The sequence below is a fragment of the Botryllus schlosseri genome, chromosome 1, assembly GCF_051294905.1.
Source record: "Botryllus schlosseri isolate E-star chromosome 1, Bs_hap1, whole genome shotgun sequence".
Classification (NCBI taxonomy): domain Eukaryota; kingdom Metazoa; phylum Chordata; class Ascidiacea; order Stolidobranchia; family Styelidae; genus Botryllus; species Botryllus schlosseri.
This window is the reverse complement of record NC_137236.1, coordinates 4509213-4532022: the sequence shown is the minus strand read 5'-3', so window position 1 is coordinate 4532022 and position 22810 is coordinate 4509213. Positions and strand designations below refer to the sequence as shown.

Sequence of the window (22810 nt, the reverse complement as noted above, 5' to 3'; positions counted from 1 at the left end):
TGACTCGACTCAATATTCGCAATGACTCAAGGTGCCTCGTGACTCGAACATAAGAGACTTGATCCCAACACTGGTTCAAATACAGATTCTAATCAAATCTGTGAAATGTGTGTATGCTCTCGTTCTATTTCTTATCTGCCGTCTGGTTCTATTGAAAATGCTTCAAGAGAACATTATCGTGTAGAATCGAGCAAGCTTGCTGTACACATATTTTCATAAGTATGAGAATGAGCTCTGATTTGATATGAGATTAAATCGATTCAACTACAAAGTTTTCACGAATTCACTATCAGTAAGTCTAAGTCTAATCTAATTTGGAAATTTGAAAAATGTGTAGCTAGCTAGCTAACTTTAAAAAAGCTGAAAGTTTTCTAGTTGTCCAAGTCTGCCCTAAACCCATTACAAAAACAATAAATTTTAACATGTTCGCCGGAAATTCTTATTGGTGATGGTCATATTGTTGTGAATAGAAAAAGTGGTGCATGGATCCCGACACTGGCTACAATTGACAGCAGAACTAAACTTCAAGATTTTAGTACACACAGTTCACACTACACAGAGGCGACACTGCCTGAGAATCCTAGTTTCCAAATTGGTTCAGACATCATTTCATTTTGAACTTTGGCAATCACAACGAGATGGAAGAATTTTGCATGGCATTTTACCTTATTTATGAAAATAGTTTATGAAATGCTATGTATATCACTTTTTAAATTCCCGGGGCCATTCAATAAGTTTCATTCCAATTTTAGACCTTGTAACTTAGTGACCGCATGAATTACCCCATTTGTAATCAGTAGATCTGAAACGCGTATTAGGCTTTCAAGTCAAGTTGGGTTTTCTAGTATCCTTCATTGTGACGACATAACTATAAGAAAGATGTGTTAAGTTCAGACATGTGCCGTTTATGCGATCACGAAGTGTATAATGCTAGTTTTATATCGAAATAAAAATAACTAGATGTTTTTAGAACATAGCCATTTCATTTATTTTTTACAATAATTCGTGTTTTCAATCCTTCCACAGAAAAAAAGAGCATGGAAACTATAATTATTGTTCGTAAGTTACCCCTTAGTGGCAAGGATCATATGATTTCAAGACTAAAAAACCATCACTTATTATCCTTATCAATTAATAAAAATCCTGGTGCCCAGGCGCGTAGCCGGTAGTTGACGCGCCACTACCCAGCCCCACTGGCGTAGCCAGAGAGGGGCGAAAGGGGCGATCGCCCCCCCCAAATTTTTGAAACTTTTTCGTAAAATCAATAAAAATAACAGTATTTTAGGGTAGATGAATGCAACCTAAATATTTTCTTCGCGCTTCGCACGATTTAGTGGCCATGCATGTCTTGATTTTATTAACGGTATCCCTAAAAAAATTCTTCCTCAAATACCTATACCTATATTCTCAATTATGAGAATACAACAGTACCAGTAGATACACGAGAGTAGCCCGAGGTCGTTGGGTTGATTGGGTCTATGGGTGTCAGTTCAGTATAGGGGTTGGGGACTGTTAGTTCTGGTAACTTCCGTACCGGGACACACAAAGACATATAAAGTAGGCTACATGCGACTCCGCAAAGTGCGCTCCCAAAATGATTGACGGTTATAAAACGGACGCATGTATTCCGAAGCCCTCGATATAGCTTTTTGGGTGCTTAAAAGGCTGGCGCCTAATGATTCTGTCCCTGCAATCAGACCCCCTGCCCCCCCCCCCCCCCCCCCCGGACATAAATGCGACTGGCACAGGAAAATATCGCCACCTCCCGTTAAAAAGTACTAATTTGAAATCGCACGAGTCTCATCAAAGGAGTTCTGCAATTTGTTCTGGTATGTATCAGCAATTCCAATCTTTAAAGTGGTGCCAATCTTTACGAGAGGTTGCTAAACAACCGTGCTTCAACAAAGTAATTGATAAGACTGGAATCGGGCTCATATGCACGCACACGCATCAGTATTATTGATAAAACTCTTTTATTTATTCAAAAACATTTTACGCTCCGCGCGACTATAGGTCCGAAATAAACACTGATTGTTCATCACTTAATGTCAGCGATTTGGGTTCGTCCGTGAAAAGATCGCCTTATACAGGCTATAGTTGGCAACTGGATGCTTCCATAGGGTGTATGTGTGTGTGTGTAGGTGCGTCTAGGAATCGTATGGATAAAGGGTAGTGATGAAATTGCCCATGGCAGGATGTACGGTTCTGCGAGGTGTTCTCACTAGAGGTCGACCGATTATCGACATGGCCGATTATCGAGGCCGATATTTAGAGCTTTCCCGATTATCGGTATCGGCCAATGAAGGCCGATATCGCGGCCGATATTTTATATTTAAAAAACATTCAAAAATTTCGGAAATTCAATGCTCCGTGTTTTCAATCTCAAGAAATCGACGACGCAAAGGGCAATATATGACAGATTTACCCTTGCAGGACGAGTTTAGCTGGGTGAGCAATGAGCATGCAGAGAAACTATGCTTCCTGCATTACAATCTATCTTTTCTGAACTGATCTGCAATTCTGTATCATATTTTGCTTTTTTGGTTATCCCAAATTTCATCGAATGTGCACAATTAAGGAATAATTCTTTTCAATTTCAGTTTTCTCGTTTGTTGTTCAGCTTTCTGTGGCATGAACAAGTGCCATCTTGCCTAATATATAATATTTTTGGTGAAATTGTTCTCTGCTTAGTCCATATTAATATCGGCCTATGATATCGGTATCGGCCTTGTGAGTGGCCGATATATCGGTATCGGTATCGGCCTGTAAAAATCAATATCGGTCGACCTCTAGTTCTCACGGGGGAGCTCCCCTGAACTCATAGGGCCATGTCTTGAAAATCCGCGTCGTCGATTTGATATGAACAAGTGCCGAAAATCCATTTCCACAAAGATAGGTGGTGGCGGATGTAATCATAACGCGTACGCTTCCGACGACACCTTTGGCTATTATGGTAACATACATGGACCAATATAACCTCCAGCCTAGTCATTTCTATCTAGCAGCTCATCGTGAAGTTATGCTGGAATAGCGGTCTTATCTATCATAGGAGAGAATGGATCTCTGCAAACAATTTTTTCCAAAACCCCAACAATACATCCCTAAACATCAATATGTTAGTATAAGTAGGCGATTGGCAATTAAAATGACTTATGGCACAGTGGAATATTTCATCTCAGACGGCCATTTGCGTGAGTCCTGAAGTTTTAACAGTTATGAAGCGAAAGTGCTTCGAGATTTCTCTAATTTGAGCCAAACTAAAAATTAGGTTATCAACCATTTTGCAAGTTTGGAGGTTTCGCTTACCCCTTGAAAATGCTTTGCGGACCCTCGGTTGAGAACCACTGCTCTAAATAGTCTTGCCGTATGGTATGAACATATAGTTCAAGTGTGCGCCCTTAGATGACAGCAGTTCTATCAGCTCTACCGGTAAATCTGGTAATGACAACGTATTTGCAATATGCGAGGGACAATATAATGAACCAATTTCATTCATTGACCATGAAAAATTTTCGCGCTTCGCGCGGAAGTGTTAACCCCCGAGTTTTCCGCAATCATTCTGTTATCACATCACTGTATGTAGGAGTGGAGATGTTGTGTTAATCATCCAATAAGGGCCCAACACCATCGTTTTGACCTATTTTTTTTCTTGTCTTTAAGCGGGATGGGCTTATTTACGTCATCAAATTTTTCGCCCCCCCCAAATATTTTTTCTGGCTACGCCCTTGCCCAGCCCTATCACTATTGTAGCGCTTTCAGCTCATCTTTGAAGCTCACCAAAAATTTAGCATCGCGGGATCCAAATATTGTTTTCGTTTCATAAGGCCTAGTTAACTCTGCAACTGTGCAATAATACAGCCTCATGAACCTGCTCAATCCAGTTTTGAAGATGGAATTTATAATCGGAAATAGTATTATGTTTCCTAATCCAACATTTCGTACCATACCACTTCTATGTCTTAGAATTGAGGCGTATGCACTATGCATCTTTTAATATTTTTGTAGACAAATTTATCATTCCATATGGAAGCCAGTACAATTTCAATGAAATTTTTGATTGTTGTCAAAAATCAATAATTTTCTACCCAAATAGCTTTTTTATTTAACAAACTTGGCAATTTCATCAACTAGCCAGTAAAATTTGAAAATAAAAGTGATTTTGAAACAACCCCACCAGTCAGTCAATACACCCCAAATCACTGTAATACAAGCAGGAACGTTGGCAGCATGCAGAATAGATATCTTCTAGAACAGTAGTTTTACAACTTTTCAAGACACACCACCTCAATATTAATATTAAAAACTTTCACCACCCACTTATCATGAAATCAAAAGGCAAGGTATTGTGAAAGCTATAACTCTTTATAACAGTGCTCCATGACCTTTTCTAACTAACTTAACGAGCCCAACCTGTGGTACGCGTATTTTAACGAAATATATTGGTATAATGCCATTTTAATAATAGTCAGTAATCGCTCGTGGATATTCGAGATGTACGTGTGTAATACCACGTGCATTGGTGCATGCATTGGTGATTATCAGCTGGTTCGGAAGTTGATATACATTCATGATTAGTAGCAGGTTCGGAGGTCGATATACATTCATGAATATGTCGCTGGTTCGGAAGTCGATAGACATTTATAAGTACTTTGCTAATTGCATTTTGAACGTACGTGATATTCAATAAAGTTACAAGTCGGGGAGACGGAAACAAAATATATTCGTCAGTGTGATCCATCGAATACGTGTGCAATAGACAGGCTCCGTGGTACGTCAGCCAACAAGGCCGTACGGCGTGGTTAGCCGGTCCGTCGAACGAAAGAAGAAACACGCAGCGAATTGTAAACGCAACCTTCTTGGAGTCAGATATACAATTATACAACTACAAACATTCGCTCTGCGTTAAACGTATCACTAGTGGTACGCGAAGGTCTTCCAGGTGGTACGCGAGTAAATTCTGTGTTTTTTTCGACCGCAGAAAGTTATTAGTTAAGGTGTGGTTGAACACAAAGATTTTCTCCAATAAACTTCAGGCTTAGCATGGCCTCCTCGTACTCTATTCTAGCTTCTCATTCTATTCCCAGCTGCTAATTTTACCTTCTACGGGAGTGCGAGCAAGCATTTTCATCTCTGATGACCATCAAGTCGAAACGAAACCGACTTGTTGGGCCCATGCATGACTTTCGATGCGCTGTGAGCAAACATATGTCACACATAGACCAGCTAGTGCAGTGGTTCTTAAACTGGGGGGCGTGAAAGCATCTGAAGGGGGGCGCGAAGCTACAGCCTACTGAAAAAATTTTTCGCGCTTCGCACGATTTACCCCCAATTCATTGCTTTTGCTCTGTGTATAGTCCTAATTTCATATTTGAGAATTCTCTCATCAACTTGTCATAACCTTCCATACTGTCAAATTATTCTTTGGTATTGCTAGCATTCCGGTTGCATTTGGTGATATGACGATAAGGGGGCGCGGAATTTTTCACCATCATAAACGGGAGCGTGTCTAAAAAAGTTTGAGAACCGCTGAGCTAGTGGAAAATAAGCAAATGCAGCCATCGCATTAAAACAATTGACGTTTTTTTTTTGCTGTTATTTCATTGTGTTGTTCTTCTTGTAACTGCATGGTGGTGTAAAAACAATTCCATGAATCCCATTAACCCTGGCTGATAATGTCTAATATAATAGCATTTGCTATTAAGCCTCGCATAGGTTAATGTCAAATACGTCATTATGACGTCATAAACGACGGAAACACGAAATCACGAAAATCAAAATCTATTTCATTACACAACTGATGCATTACTATAGAATACTGGTGCGCAAAATGAACTGTGCATAAACAACAACGTGAAAATTAAAGAAACATTATTATTAATGATTTTTCACAAAAAAAGATATTAATTTACTGCAAACATGGGCGACTTCTGCTGTGTGAGTCTGGTGTATGTCTTGACCCCAGCGTACCCCCGAGACTGGCTCAGCGTGACTTCGTGTGATTGAAAAAATAATAATAATTTGATATCGGACTACACATTAGGGTTGTCCATAATTTGGAAAATCTCAAAATCTATGCGTATCCATGTCTCATTCTATAGATTATAGTTGAGAAACGTCAATGAACCTGCAATAAGCTCACGGTCAGCTGGTCAAGGAATCGGCTAACGGCGGTGATTCTGTAAGCGCATTGTAGGTTGGTCTGCCAATCATGATTTAGGATTAATTCAGAACATGTTAAGTAACGAAACACATGATGAACAAAGAACAGCTGCTTCACAATATCTTTAAATACATGACATGATGGCTTATTGTGAAGGTAACCGGTGTAGCCTGTATGCCTTGATGTCATTAATGGAAAGCACAAAAACAAGTGGAAAAATATTGCAAAGGCGTTTATGCAAGTGGCAAACGAACTTCTAGTTTCAGAGGGATGTACCATCATTGAATACAAATATAGAGCTTGACATTAACACTAATTTGTCTGATCTTATTAGGCTGTTGTCGTGGTATATAATTGAAGTCTTGAATGCTGTAAGGGCTGGATGAATCTGTCATTTATGCTTGGTACTCGTCAGATTATTGCAGCATAATGAATCATACCCACAAGTGCTGTCAAAGTCCTCAATGATGCCGCGAAAAGAGGTCTAAAGATAAGCACTGACTATGCTGGTAGGACCAGAAAAAAGACGGTTTGCTTGCATTGCTTAGCATGTCCTTAATGATTGTTACCGGCTGCGTCACGACTAATGCTTGAATCAATACCGGACATGGACATAAAAATTATGTATTGAAGCGGTGTGGTAGTTACACTCTTCTTCAGAAATCCAATCTAAGCAACCTGGTCGGCCCACATATCTTCTGAGCATACAGGATTATGTCCAGAATCCATATCACATGGTATGCTGCACCAGTTTGGCGATGCCTAATATACCTTACCTGCACCCAGAAAAACAGGACCACTTGGTGTAATCTCAAGCATATCAGATATGTAGGCTATTTCTGGTATCTATACTTACTTCTATAAGTTCATAATCATTCGCTGTTTCGCCTCTTTCATGCCTGCAATAGGTTATTGTTGCACTAAAGCTATGGGTACCTAGCTTTAACACTAAAACATTCAATGACCAGATGTCTCATTTAATTATTAAATCACCAACGTACAATGCGATTACAGAATCATTGCCGTTAGTGAACTTCTTGAACTAGTATAAGCACATAACCAGCAAGCCGCTGTGGTCGTGACCATTCAAGCATAGCTGATTAACCAATCAAGAGACATGATTTCGTGATTACTAGTCTTCTCGCTGTTCTATGGTCGCTAACACGCCCACTCTACGGCAGCTACTTTCAAACGCATTTAGACAAATGTTAACGACTTTCCTATGAGCTTATTGCAGGTTCATTGATGTTTTTTATCAGTTATCTACAGAATGAGACAAATTGAGACATGGATACGCATCTTTTTTGAGATTTTCCCAATTATGGACAACCCTACTTGCTACTACACATATCAATTACTAATACTTGGAAGGCAAATCGCGTTGAGAGCAACAACCATTTTTCAGGCTCTTGAATATTCTACAAACCAACTTCAGCTAACCTTAAACCTGTCCACACACAATTCGAAATTAGCAACTCTTCGCAGGTTTTACGGCGCCTGTAGTAAGTCGATTTAGGTTTAGTCCCTGACTTGGACATTTCTTAGCGAACATGGAAATTTAATTTCAAATGCTGTTCCATAGGAGACATTAAAATGTGCTATGTAATAAAGAGTGCCATTCTACGAAATGTGTCCTCATTGAGGGCCTCACCCTGCTTTGTGCTTTTCAAAAAATACCTTAACAGGTAACAGGCAGTCCTGGACAAATAGATTTTAAGCTTGTCGAAATTGGATTAGAATTCTAGTGATACATTTCTTTCCAAAATATATCACAAGCATCTGGATTCGTGAAAACTTGAATCCAGTTCACTTCATATCAGAGTCCATTCTCATAAGTATGAGAATAGCAAATGTATGTACAGCAAGCTTGACTCGTTTTACATTGAACAGAGCTACTATACCTGTAGCATTTCCAGGAAAACAAGACATTAAATTAGAATCAAAGTAACATTGCCAAAATTAGATTAGGATTGGATTGCTGGCATTTTGCTCTAATTAAACTGATGAAACAACTAGAACTATATCTCAGAACTATATCTCGAAGTCCGAGTCTGCTAACAGCTATAGACATTTACCAGTTACACTCAAGTCAGAGATATTTTCTGTTTGGTCATAGGCCTGATGATCAGTCAACATCAAACATTGTTAATGATCGATGGATCTTACGACACAATGACAAAATTTTAAATCAAAATAATATCAGGATAAATAAATTATTACCGTTGAAGAATTTCAGAACAACACTTAATTAGTTTTTAAATTAAATAAAAATTACTGAATTCTTAAAAGCTTCAAAATTGAATTAAATTCCACATCACAAAGAAATACAAAAAAATGAAGCTCAATTGATATCAAATCAGAATTCAGTCCCATAAAATCGAGAATAGGAAATGTCTGTGAACAGAGCTTAGTCGATTTCGCACAACACGGATCTCCAGTAGCATTTTCATGAAGAGCAGAAATTTGATTAGAAATAGAACACATTAACATTTCACAAATTAGATTCCAATTATATAACTATTGTACTATTTTGCTCTAATTAGTCTAATAACACAACTCGAATTATCTAGTTGTCCAAGTCTGATGTAGTGCTAATAAACATAGACTGTCACCCAGTATCTCGTGAGTAGTCGTTTGTAAGTCTCGCTATGAATTAATTTGTATTTCCTCATATCATTTTTACGAGCGTTGTCTTGGCAGCATGAAAAATACCAAACCAATTTTCAAATAGTAATAACCCTCCTAATTAGATAGAAACATGATAAGGAAGTGTTTGGATTTTAAAAAGAGAAATTCAGCTCATAATAACTGATTGCTTTACTTCCAACCAATTCAATCACTGATGTATGGCAGTAATAATAGTATCATATCAAGGAGTTTCTGATTACATTACCGTACTTGAAAAAATCATCTTTAAATACTCAACTGGAACTATCACAATTAATACTACATTCGAGTACGGTACTGGAATCATTGTGCCCGTCGGTACTAGTGACATTTTCAACATGGAAAATTTGAATATAAGAACCAACCATAAGATACCATAATTAAGCAGCTCTATATGCTTCTAACACAAATCATAATGCAACTTCAACCCAACAACATGAGACAAACATCAATACTTCCAGTCCAGGGATACAAGCTTTATACGACAACAATAAGCTTGAAGATTTTGAAAATTAGCCAACTTATGCACATGCTGCAATACCTTCTTTGGTATACTGCACACATTGGGGAATGTTCCCCATGATTACCTCCAATCAATGCACCCCGTGAACATGCTGACAGTTATGGTTTTTGCTTCATATTTAAGTACTCCCTATTTTCTCATCTCTTTCACCTGGATTATCTCTCTTAATTGACACGCCAATTGAGTTGCATTTCACTTGTGAAATGCAATGCACCTTTTGAATGTGCGCAAACAATACATCATTTCCGATCGCTAAAACAAAAATGTGACAGTGTCAGATATTTCATTTGCGTTCGTGTACCAGTCATGGTATTTTTGGGAACGCCGATTGGTGGTGAACATGGGGTCACTTCTTAATGTGTAAAGGCGTACTGAACAAGTGCTGGAGAATGTCAGTACACGGTATCATAACCTTTTTGAAGATATATCATTATGCAAACTCTATTACATGCCCTTGTCAAGATAGACATGCATGTAGAAAGCACCGTTCTCCATCAGTCTTGTACAACTACTGGATTTTCAAATTGAGTAACCAAAATTCGAATCACTCACTTTTAGACATGCTAGAAAAAACTCTCCCAACTATAAATCACAACTAGATTCAATCCCGAATAGACATCATCTTCCGCATGAACATTGACCATCAGTGCAAGTTTGAAATGGGACGGGTTTGACCATCGAAAACCACCTCATAGCTGCTCAACTGTTACTAGTGATGATTCCGAGCTAGCAATGGCTGCAAGCACATCACCCAATATAACACTGGCATCACAATTCGCGTTAGATGACAACACGTTCTCTACTTCTGATTCAAGTTTTAGTTTATCGGGACCTAATTTGCTTTTAAATGCACAACGAGAACTATAACTAGACTCTGTTCAAAATCACGACCTAGAATTTGAACTACTCGAAAATCAGAACTACAACTAACAGCTAAACTGAACTGAACAACAGTGAATATGAAAAGCAGAACACCTGAGGTCTGGCATACCCAATCATTGGGCATACCTTATGGAGGCATAGCGACACCTTAGGGTTGTACGGCGGCTAAAAAGAAGACAGAAGATATGCCTGGCAGGATATATTATTTCTAATCTTTTTGTTTCGTCTGACAATCATATGGTGTCGGTCTCTTGATGCACAGTTGACTATAGGCACCAATAATCTATAGTGATGTATCAGTCGTGCAATGAGATGGAGAAGTGCTATCGAAGAAGTGCTCAAGTCTGGAAAGCACTATTATCGCAATGCAAAACGTACCAAATTAATCTATAACGAGCAGCCTGACTACTACTAACTGTCAACTCCCCATAATACCCAATTACCAGGCTGTGCTAATTTGCAAACCTACTACACGCATCGCGCGCTTTCGTAACGCTTTCGAAAGTGCCGTATGTCTAGTACTCCAGTTTACAACAAGACAGACATCGATTCACCGATTTACGCATCGTGAATGGGTGCGATAGAGGTGTGTCTGTACCGTGTAGTCAATTCGATATACGGCGCTTGCGAAAGCTTGATCATCGCGCGTTGCATACTCATTACTCATTACTCATTATTTCCTTGTGGCTCTTGCCACAAACCATGCAAGTCAAATCAGCCTTGCATTTGCTGTGATATCTGTGACTACTGGACTCATTTGAAGTGCACCAAACTGACGACACCGCAATTCAATCTTATCGGAACTACTGATGAGTATTATTATTGCTGCCAATGCCTAAACTCGGAGTTACCATTTTCATCACTTGACAACATGCAACTAACTAGGGAATTATCTTATGTCAAAAATTTATCTAGCTCTGACCTACCTAAGGGATTCTCTAATTATTATAGTATAGAAGAATTTAATGCTCCTACTGATGATAGCCCTTATATTACTATGCTACATGCTAATGTAAGATCACTTCCTAAAAACAGTGGCTTAGTCACTTCGTTAATTTCTGAGTTTTCTAGACATCCTGACATACTCGCCATAAGTGAAACGAGATTATCTACTGTCCTTCCTTTTGACGTCCATATTGATGGATATACATTTATCAATGCAAATTCTCCCACAGTAGTGGGTGGAGTGGGGTTCTATATTAGGAACAATGTCCAATTCCATATCACTTCAGAGTTTGGCCTGAATCTTCAAGGCTGTGAAGACCTGTGGATTGAAATAACTTTGGTGAAAAACAAAAAGAGAGAAAACATCATAATAGGTGCAATCTACAGACACCCTCACCAATCGATGGCTCAATTCATAGATGCAATGGAAAATTGCTTCGAGAAGTTGACCCTACAACAAAAAACTTTTTACTTGTTGGGAGACTTCAACATAGACCTCCTTAAATCAGATAACAAATATTCTGTGGATCTGTCCAACCTAATATCATGTTTCTCGTGTCTTTCATTAATTAAAGATCCAACTAGAATAACTCATAACTCACAGACACTAATTGACCTCATATTCACCAACAATCAGGTCGAGCACCAATCCGGAATATTAAGAAGCGATATATCTGATCACTTACCAACTTTCTGTAAAATCATGAATGCATCAGTAGGAGTGAAACACAAAATAGCCTACACTCGTAACTATAGAAATCTCTCGGAGGACAACTTCTCGAATGAACTTTTTGATGCAATAAATGACCTTGAAGTCGAAAGTAGAACTCAAACTGATGATATAAACAATAACTTTTCATCTCTAATTAATACCATCAACTCCCTAATTGTAAAACATGCACCTCTCCGCAAAAAAACTCGCAGGGAGATGAGATACGCAAATAAACCATGGCTGACCTCTGCAATCCGAATCTCAATAGCGACTCGACGCAAACTCTACAAGAGTCATTTTCTTTCCGGTGTAGATAGCAAAGTGGAATTGTATAAAAATTACACAAATATATTAACCAAATTGAAGAAAAAGTCGAAGAGCAACTATTACAAGGATCAATTTTATAAGAACCAAGGTGATCAAACAAAAACATGGGGGCTCTTTAATAAACTTTTTAAATCAACTGAGCAAAAAAAAATTCCAACTAAAATCAGCATAGACAATACAACCGTGACATCTGAACTTGACATATGCAAGGCTTTCAACCAATACTTTGCAAATATTGGCAGAAACCTTGCTGACAAACATGTGCCTACCAATAACTACAAGAAATATCTCGATAAACCACAACAGAACTCTATCTTTGTCCAGCCAGTCGTTGAGAATGAAGTCATCGCGATAGTTCACTCATTTAAGAATGATACAGCCACAGGCCCAGATGGTATTCCAGTCTTTATTCTGAAAGAGATCGTATATACAATATTACCTATACTCACTAAACTGATCAATAAATGCTTCGAGCTTGGGATCTTCCCTGATATTTTGAAAGTAGCCAGAGTCACGCCTGTTCTGAAGAAATGCAATCCTAAAGATCTCACCAATTATAGACCAATCTCTATTTTGCCTATTTTTTCTAAAATAATAGAAAAATTAATACTTAAAAGGCTAACTTGCTTCGTTGAGAAATTTAGCATAATATCCAGAAAACAATTTGGTTTCAGAGAGCGTCACTCCACCCAGCATGCATTTATAGATAGTATAAATAACATCTCTAAAAACCTTTTCAGTAATCTATCCACCATCTGCATCTTTCTAGATCTAAAAAAGGCATTTGATACAGTGGATAGATCAATACTCTTGGAGAAATTATCTCACTATGGAGTTAGGGGTAACATGTATAAGCTACTACAGTCCTATTTATGTAATAGATGGCAATTTGTTAAAAATGGTGAAGTCTCAACAGATAAGCTCGAAATTGAAATGGGTGTACCTCAAGGATCAGTTCTGGGTCCTTTCCTATTTTTAATTTATATTAATGATATAGACAATGTATCGGACTTCACAATTCAACTGTTTGCAGATGATACATCTCTCATGCTCTCATCTTGTAATACAGCTGACCTTGAGTATTCATGTAATGCAAATCTAATAAAAATATATGACTGGATGTGTAGCAATAGACTAACAATAAATACTTCAAAAACACACTGTATGTTCTTTGGGAAAGGTACTCCAAAAGACATAGTAGTGAAGCTCAACAATGAAAGACTTACTTTCCAGACGTCTCTATCCTATCTTGGCATAATTATAGATAATAAGCTATCCTGGGGTGATCACATTAATTCAATTTGCATTAAACTATCGAAAGCCATAGGAATCTTAAGAAAAGTTCGTTTCCTATTACCACTTTCCACACGACTAACAATATATCACACACTCTTCCACTCGCACTTGACTTATGGGGTCGTATTGTGGGGTTCAGCTAAAGCCAATTACTTGAATCGGATTAAAAGCCTGCAGAATAAAGCAATTAAATTGACTTGTCTCGCCAATCGCAGAGATAGTGTAAATCCTTTATATAGTCGCTTGAACATCTTAAAAGTTGAAGATATCCACTTTTATGAAATAGGTAAGCTCATGCACGGCTACTACAATGAGAGCCTACCAGAAATCTTCCTAGACTATTTCACTCATCTCACCAGTCACCATTCACACAATACCCGAGGCTCTTCTATGAATCTATTCTTACCCCGAGAACATCCTAAGACTATCAGTTTCCAAGGTCCTCGTATATGGAGCTCCATTCCACCCCATATTAAAGATAAACCACTCCATATCTTTAAACAAATGTTTCACGAATATCTTGTAGGAAAATATGAACATTCTTAATAAATGTGTCAATCAGCATCTCTTTGCCTAGTTTGTGTTCCTGTAGCCAGTGCAATTGTTTTATCTCGTCTATTCAGGTTACCTACTGTGATCCCACTTAGTTTTTCATCTGTTTCTGATACATTGCGTATGTTATATTTTTTGCTTGCAAATGTGTTATATATGTGATAAGTTTCATATTACAACCATCCTTTCAGGCTGTAGCTGACTTGATGATCTCCCGATCCCTTCGCTACAGCCTGGTTCTGAATTATATATACTTTGCTTTGTATTTATCTACATGTGTATTATCAATGTTCATGGACCGAATAAATTCTCTCTCTCTCTCTCTACTCAATGCTCGTTGTTTAGCTGTGGCATTATTAGTTGAGCTTTGGACATTAGGACATATATTGGCAGGTGGGTATTATGGGAAATAAGGAAGTTGTTAGTCAGGCTTATTCAGATAACTTAGTTTGTTGTATATTTTGCATTGGGATAATAGTGCTTGTACACTGTACAGACTAACTGAGCACTGGATTTTGAAAAAACTTGACTTGAATTGGAACTAGCATTACTGACCGTGAATCGCAATTAGAACTAGGCTTTCTTCAGTAAAATCCGCAATCAGTTGACCATCAACTAACTAGGATCATAGTTAGTACAATCTATAAGTCTGGAGCTTTGTATAAAAATCTAGTTATCGTGATTTCAGAATCTCGCCTAACAAATCGACATATTATTTACGGAGGCATCAGTCAGATACACTTTCGATGCAACCTGCCATTTTTTGTGTTTATCATCATTTATTAAAATACACCACTAAATTGCGATATAATGAAAAGATAGGATGGTGGCGAAACTGCTGGGAGTAATCTTCCGGTCAGACACCCAACTTGGCCTACATCAGGGCTGGCCAACCTTTTCAGCCAAAGGGCCACATTCGATTGACGAAATATTGCGCGGGCCACTTACCGCGCGAGGCGCGAAAACTGTTTAAAGTTCATAGGTCAATAATATTGTCACTTGACTATATTGCGAGCCTGTCGTATATCGCTGGGCTAAGTTTGCGAGGAATAGGCTATTCCGCGCATGGACATATCGATATCGAACGCTGCGACCAACATGCGTCAATCATTCCGTGCCTAGGTTTCATAGTCAACGATCTTACTGCGAGCGCAAACGCAAGGTCGCATTTGTCTCGTAATCGCGAATACAGTTAGACTCAATCTGATACATAAGGCGTTCTTCCATTTTCACAAAAAGGGCAACAATATTAAAAACAAGGAATCGAGTGACAACATGTTGCGCTAAGCTTGTAGAAAATTTTTACTTTTGATAAATCTATCGCAAATTATTCTGCTTTATTGTAGTGTACGAAGATATACCAATATGTGACTGGCTGATGGATCTGTCAATGCGTCGGAACTGATATTTAAGTCATCACATCTCAAGTGTTGCGGCCAAACTAATCAAATTTTTGGTTGGCCTTGCAAGTTCGCAATCTGTACAATCCATTTTTGATATTAGAAATTTCGGAAATTACCTCGCGGGCCACTCAAAACCTTCTCGCGGGACACATGTGGCCCGCGGGCCACGGGTTGGCCGGCCCTGGCCTACATCGATCATTACTATTTAATGCCGAATACTGTGCAAGCATATTTGCTGTGCCACCACCACCGCCGTGTGTTATGTGATTTGGTTGGATGAAAATAAAGACTCTCTCTCGGAAATATTGGATAAATTTCTTGAGAATTGTTAATCGGTTGACTAAAATAAATTTAAAAAGTCTACTTTTTGGCTCAACTCTCTAAAAAAAAAATCATTCCGTTCAAGATCAATAATTATTGAACTGAATTGTAATTTAAGAATCACTGGCGTAACGAATGCCGTTGCCAACTGCAGAAAAACGGTTGGTGGTATTCCTTGCTTGAAACGTTGAATATCGATAAATTAAATGTTCGGCACACAAGCTGATAAATATTTGACATTTTGGCAGGCTGCACACAAAATGATGCCGGCCCCTGGTGTATTAAGAATACGGTCGTGGCCAGGGTATTGAATGCTTGTACAATAACCCAACCTTGAACCACTTATAACTGTATTAAATGATGACATGTTCGCGGAATTTGTTTTTGTATTTTCTCAATGATAATATGTACAATGTGATAAAATCATTAGTAGCCAGTGCTGCGATCAGGTGTAGACATTCAAGTCCTTTCCTATCCATATCAACGTCATGCGCATTGCCCATCACCAATCAATGTTCATGTGGAAGTAATCATGTAGAAGTATTCGATATGTATAAAAGACGGCGTGCATAGTTGTAGGGCGGAATGAACACTACTCTAGTTCGAATGCTCGTGTGAATAAAACGGTCTTGATCTTTGCGTTTGAAAACATATAGCGAGTCGCATAGTCTGATAGAAAATGTGATGTGATGGAGCAAAAGTAACGCCAGACTCGGATTCATCCCCCCAAATTATTTGAGCATGATCGAAGCAAATCATAGCGCAAAAATCGGGCGGATGAGTGTTTTCATAATAGAATCGACAGCAGTAATTTTCGTGCTGTTGATATTTTTTATGTTGTACAATATCGCTGTATGACGATTGCTACACAATCTAATGATACTCTTCGTTTAGATTAATTCTACACTTTCATGCATGGCCGATGTGGTCATATTGTCATTGAGATAAGCCTTATGCGCTGAATATTCGTTCAAGAATCAGATGGAAATTTGTTCTTCGCATTTTCAACTTGATCTTAAATGTTGGACTTCCAACGCCATATTGATATGCAAGCGGGCATGAAAAATCACAACTGTGATATATGTGGGAAAGTATTTACCAGGAAGGGTAGCATCAACCTTCATATTATGCGTATCCATGCTGGCGTTAAAAATTATAACTGTGATGTATGTGGGAAAGCATTTACACTGAAGGGAGACCTGATGCGTCATATGAAGATCCATGCTGGCGTCAAAAATCATAACTGCGATGTATGTGGGAAAGCATTTACTCGGCAGGGCAATCTCAAGCGTCATATGGACATTCATGCTGGCGTTAAGAATCATTTCTGTGATGCATGTGGAAAAGCATTTACACTGAAGGGAGACCTCAAACTTCATATGGATATCCATGCTGGCGTTAAAAATCATATCTGCGATGTATGTGGAAAAGCATTTGCTAGGAAGACAGATCTCGTGCTTCATTTGGAGATCCATGCTGGCGTCAAAAATCACGACTGTGTTGTATGTGGGAAAGCATTTACTAGGAAGCAAGACCTCATGCGTCATGTAGATATCCATGCTGGCGTTAAGAATCATTTCTGTGATATATGTGGGATAGCATTTACACAGAAGGATAGCCTCAAGCTTCATATGGATATCCATGCTGGCTTCAAAAATCATACCTGCGATGTATGTGGGAAAGAATTTACTAGGAAGAGAGATCTCATGCGTCATGTAGATATACATGCTGGCGTTAAGAATAATTTCTGTGATGTATGTGGGAAAGCATTTACTCGGAAGAGTAACCTCAAGCGACATATGTATGCATGCTGGCATCAAAAATCATAAATGTGAAGTATGTGGGAAGGCGTTTACTGAGAAGGGATACCTCATGTGTCATATGGATATGCATGCTGGCATCAAACAGCATCGATGCGACATATGTAGGAAATCGTATACTCAAAAATGCAACTTCAAGCGTCATATTTATATGCATCCAGACGTCAAAACTGATATTTGTGGGAAATATTTACTATAAGAAGCGTCATATTATATTGGTGTCAATAAATAAAATGAAGGGGTGCGAAAAATATTTTACTGCTATGTACATAACAAAGGCTTAATACGGATATGTATGGTGGAATCGTTGACTATGTTAGCATTTTTCTGCCAAAACATTTACTCTACCACTGTACAATTACCTCGAGTGTCATTCAGTTTGATATGTCAAGTTCTATTGATTGATCATTTCAAAATACTCGATGGTGCTGATAGAATCGCAAGACGGAGAGGACGTCGAAATAAATTGGTGTATTATTTCAATCAAACCTTGGTCTCGAATATGTAAATAAGTGTGTACACTGTACAGTGTATACAGAGTAGCAGAGGATAACATAGAAGAAAAAGCAATTAAAACTATGAGACGTCAAAATCGTAATGTCGTAAATGCAGGAAAGAATGTTGTCGAATCGGTCACCTTCAATGTTATGTGAATGATTATATTATTCATCCCAATAGCCATGAGTGTAACGTTTGTAACGAAATGTCAATCCTGAGTATAATCTTAAGTGCCAGCAAGTGAGGCATGCAGGGCTTGGTAAAATCAAGTATCGAAGTGATTCTATTCTGAATCGAGTATCAGGCTTCGAATCGTGTACTAAGCTATATTAATTCATTTTGGCGTCAAAACAGCGTGAATGATGTGGAAAGCTCTAATAATGTACCTGTAATGCGACCGCAATGAATATCAGTCAGCTCTACATCACAATAAAGAGTATATGTTACTTTTTGACCGTGCCTATGTCATTGCACTTTATTGGGACAACGATGTGAATCACAACTTTACGGAAATGTTAGTTCAACTAACGCGTGGACAGTTATGGGTTGTTTCGATGCTGCAATACGACCAATCGAGGTTTACAACCCCCCACAGTGGAAAAGTATCAAAGGTATAATTACCTGCATAAATTAACTCACATAGAAAAGGAGCATTTGATTTCATTACACAAAAATATCACATCTCACTACTCGACTAGAATCACTGAAGTTAATTCCCGAATCATTGTGCCCGCAGCCATTCACGTAACCGGTCGGTGAAAACATGGTATCGACTCAGGTTCACATTTTGAGACCGTACAACATATTGCGATAACTTATCCGATGAATACATGTGAAAGAGCCAACCTTCGTTGTACATTCAGCTGTCAGGAAGAAAATGCACGCGGGAATGTTGTGTCTAATTTTTGCGGACAACCTATAAGCAGTCGTCCTTGATTTATGACCACCCAAGAGAAGACTATCTTCTACCAGACCAGTTACTTGACGGTCAAGTAGGACTAGTTCTAGTTGTAAATTTTGAAAAGTAAGTAGTCGTAGTTGCGCATTTCAGTGCGATTTTTTTGTAAAACAACTAGAAAATACGTATCGTCGTTTTGCGTGAATCGTGTTGCCGGTGTTTCGTTATGTGATGGTATTACAGCCATATTGTCAGCTTAGGGTCTTGGCTATTACCAGTGGCGTATCCAGGGTTTAGTGGGTGTGAGATCTCTCACATTTTAAACTCAAAATAACGTCCTTTGAAATTTAAACTCCGGGCATATTCAATATTTTATAGGTCATTTACAATTGCTAACGCATACGTTACGTTTTCGTATACGCGGATTGACCTCGTACGGTGTACGAAATGAATCTCTCGCACACATACAACGCTAAAATTATAGAAATGCAAGAAATATACGTGGTACTTATCTAGCACCGTGAAACAGTGATATAGTCATCATGGCTGTATGGGGAAGACTGTCTCAATCTTTATTAAACAGGCACCCCTGCGTCATCATAGTCAGTAACGAATTAGCCTACTCCCACTTTTTCATTGTTGTCAATGAGGCATCGCAAGCACTTGCGGCACTTACTCAAGTGACTCTGTTATTACTATTTCCACTCATGTTTTTTGTGTTATTCATGATGTCTGTCGACAGCTATCGTCATTTACACCAGACCGATATTCATCATGTTTTTTCCGCACGGCCCACTTCTACACTTTTTGTAAGACACCGCTTACGCTTATGAATTCTCAAGTCGACCTCGGTCGGACTCGAACCAGAACCCGCACCTTTTCATGCTGCAGCCCGGATTATACCACTGCGCTATCTCGCCAGTCATGTATTTTACAGCAACACTACTTACTTGACACGCTTTGTATTTTGAAAAGTAGAGCGTAGTTTTAAATTCAGTCGATCCTGATCAACCATATTCAGTTTTTAAAACCACAGCACTTTTGGGTCTTTCAATATTTGCCTCTGCAAGAAGTTTCGAGATGTCTTTAGCATCGCTAATTGCACCCGTAATCCAATGAAGAGTTACTTCGTGAATTCTACTTCAAATCGAGTAGCAAGGTCAGACTATTTTTGACTAAAACCTCTGACACCTTACTGTGTGACCTTTTACTGTGACGCCGACTACTGCAATAATACAATCCGAGACATGATCTATTATGATAAATAGCATTAACTGGCTTTACAGAAAACAGGTTTTCCTGAAAAAGCCACACTGGATTTATACACACACAACGATCCCAAGTCATTTTACACAAAGTCATAAGTCAAAGTCACATAATATCCATCCGGTCCGGATTCAGAATATTGCAACGAACGATGCATTAATATGAGGCAGTCATTGGTTAACTCTAACCTCAAAAAAGAGTCAGCTGCAAAGCTTAGAGCGATGCAATTTGCGAATAGAAATATACTGCTTGTTGTATTGAGCGTTGCACGCATCATGAATCTTCGCAAGATTGCATCCGTATTTTTGTAGCAGTTTGAATTTGTAGGTTATGAAGTGGTGTTCTCGGTCGATATAAATCACAGGATCGCATCATAGGATACTGAATCACTTTGGTGTGGCCCTGGATCATGGAAAAATAGATAACAGAAGCAGAGGTGCTCAAACTAAGTCCCATTGTAAGTGACATTGTAGATTTCAAATCAACTACAAGTAAAAGCAGAAATTTGAAGTAGAATTAATGCCACATATCGATACTGAGTTACAACTTGGTAGGAGGAGGTCATCAAATTAGTCAGTGTTGCTATGCAAGTAGAAGTAACGTCGTAAATTGAAAGTCTATTACAATTGGAAATAGGTGGTGACTTAAGCAGTCGGTGATGTTACAGAAGAAGTAACCTCATAAATTTCTAAACAACTGCAAGCCGAAGTAACGATTTCAAAGACAAAAACTACTTGAAGCGAATGTTTGTGGCTGAGGTAGTCAGTGATGCTACTCGAGTAGAAGTCTAGACTTTAGTATAGCCATTTCATAAATTTTTCATGTCAAGTCACGCAAATTTGGACTTTATCCGAGTCACTTGATCTATTTTTCAAGTCAAGTCACACGAATGTAGACTTGAGTCGAGTCAAAGCAAGTTGTTTGATAAATTTTCATGTCAGGTAACATTTTAGTCAAGCCATTCCAAAATTTTCAATTCAAGTACAATAAAATAATTTCATCAAACTTGATAGAATGGTCGCACATGTAGGTCCAGAAATATTTGAGCAATGTTTCCGTCTCGGTTTGAGTGCTCAGGCACTGTGCAAAGTAAGACTATGTCATGTCTCTGTCAATGTATTCCACTTGCACATTGTCTGCTTACAGAAGTATTGGCGTGCTACTGTTGAAAAGTACGTCGTTGCTGTTGTCACATAGTTGCTAACCTGAAATTTGAATAAAAACATCATTTTGCAGCTATTGGAAGGCCTACTATAGTAATGATAATTTTAAATTTGGATTTGAATTAATGATTTTATTACAGACATCCCAAGGCCGGTTTTATTCGGGACAATATTGAAATGCTTACATACATCCTTGAGCAGCGAAACGCCAAGATATATTACACAAGACAGAATCATACCATATAATATGGAACCGGTTCTATATTGACACAATTCCTAGTTTGCAGTTGACGTTGAGTATTAGCGTGTATTAGTCTGTACAAGATTGCCACCACCAGAGTTTAGCAGCTAGAAAATCTTAAGTATTTGCCTAATGATTTAGAAGTAGTCTGTACATTGAGTTTGGTTCGTTACACACGTTAGAGTTTTCCTGTAGCATTTTCAGGAAAACCAGAAATCAGATTCGAACTAAAATTGAAAAACTTGACTGGAACAATATAAAAATTTTGATTAAATTAGTCTAATTAGACAACTAGAACTATCTGGTTTTCAAAGTCTGATGTGCGTACAAGTATTTAACATCTCGCAGTAAGTTAATAAGCAGAAATCGCTTCTTTTACTTGTAATTGAGTTGAAATTTACGGTGTTACATCTACTTGTGCTAGCATAGCAAATATAACTACTTTCACTACCACTTAATGCAATGAGAAGTAATTTTCCCTCGTCGAAGAAATCGCTTATGCAGTAATTGAATAGAAATAATCTACTAGGATAGTTCTAATCAAGTAGCATTGCTGACTACTTTGTCTACCTTCTATCTCCACATGAATGAGTTTTGATCTGTCTTTGAATCGATACATTTACTTGTAATTGACTAGGACTTGGATTGATGTTACTTTTTCTTGAGTAGCATTACCGACTACTTTGACTACCTCCTATCTCTGCATGAAGTAGCTTTAACATGTCCTGGAAATTGTCACTTATGCTTTCAATAGGGTATACATTTTTGGCGTGACTTCTACTGGAGTAGTCAGTATGTATTTATTGAAGTAGATTGTTAGCTCCTTTTATCACTGCTGTGTACATATCCAGACATAGTGACGATACAAAGATATCCATACCGAATTCTGCTTTATCCGTCAGATCCACCAATCCAATGCACAGGTGCGGCTGCAGGGTCTTCTGCCTCATCTGTCGAATCAAACTCAGCTTTGATATACAGAAATTCAATATATATCTAATGCTAACCAATTTTTGGTAATGTCACATACTGACTATGATATCTGCTTGACTGGATTGGATATGCATCAAAATCACTGTGGATTTTACCAGCCCTTTTTGAATTTGAGGCCAATTTGTACACAGGAATATTCTCTG

At 38.3% G+C, this 22810-nt stretch overlaps 3 protein-coding genes across 6 annotated transcripts in view; 2 read left to right on the top strand and 1 right to left on the bottom strand.

Annotated features, from left to right (window-relative positions):
- LOC145443231 (serine/threonine-protein kinase PLK1-like) overlaps positions 1-22810 on the top strand; it is a 430606-nt gene that overhangs the window by 181161 nt on the left and 226635 nt on the right. The gene's annotated exons all lie outside the window — the stretch shown is intronic.
- Positions 1-22810, top strand: part of LOC145436146 (serine/threonine-protein kinase PLK1-like) — a 992061-nt gene that overhangs the window by 804690 nt on the left and 164561 nt on the right. The gene's annotated exons all lie outside the window — the stretch shown is intronic.
- LOC145442337 (serine/threonine-protein kinase polo-like) overlaps positions 22450-22810 on the bottom strand; it is a 294599-nt gene continuing 294238 nt past the window's right edge. For all 3 annotated transcript variants that reach the window (XM_080320265.1, XM_080320400.1, XM_080320330.1), the window contains one exon: positions 22450-22624. In XM_080320265.1, coding sequence (XP_080176391.1) covers positions 22566-22624 — 59 coding nt within the window. In that variant the 3' untranslated portion in view covers positions 22450-22565. The remainder of the gene's footprint in view (positions 22625-22810) is intronic.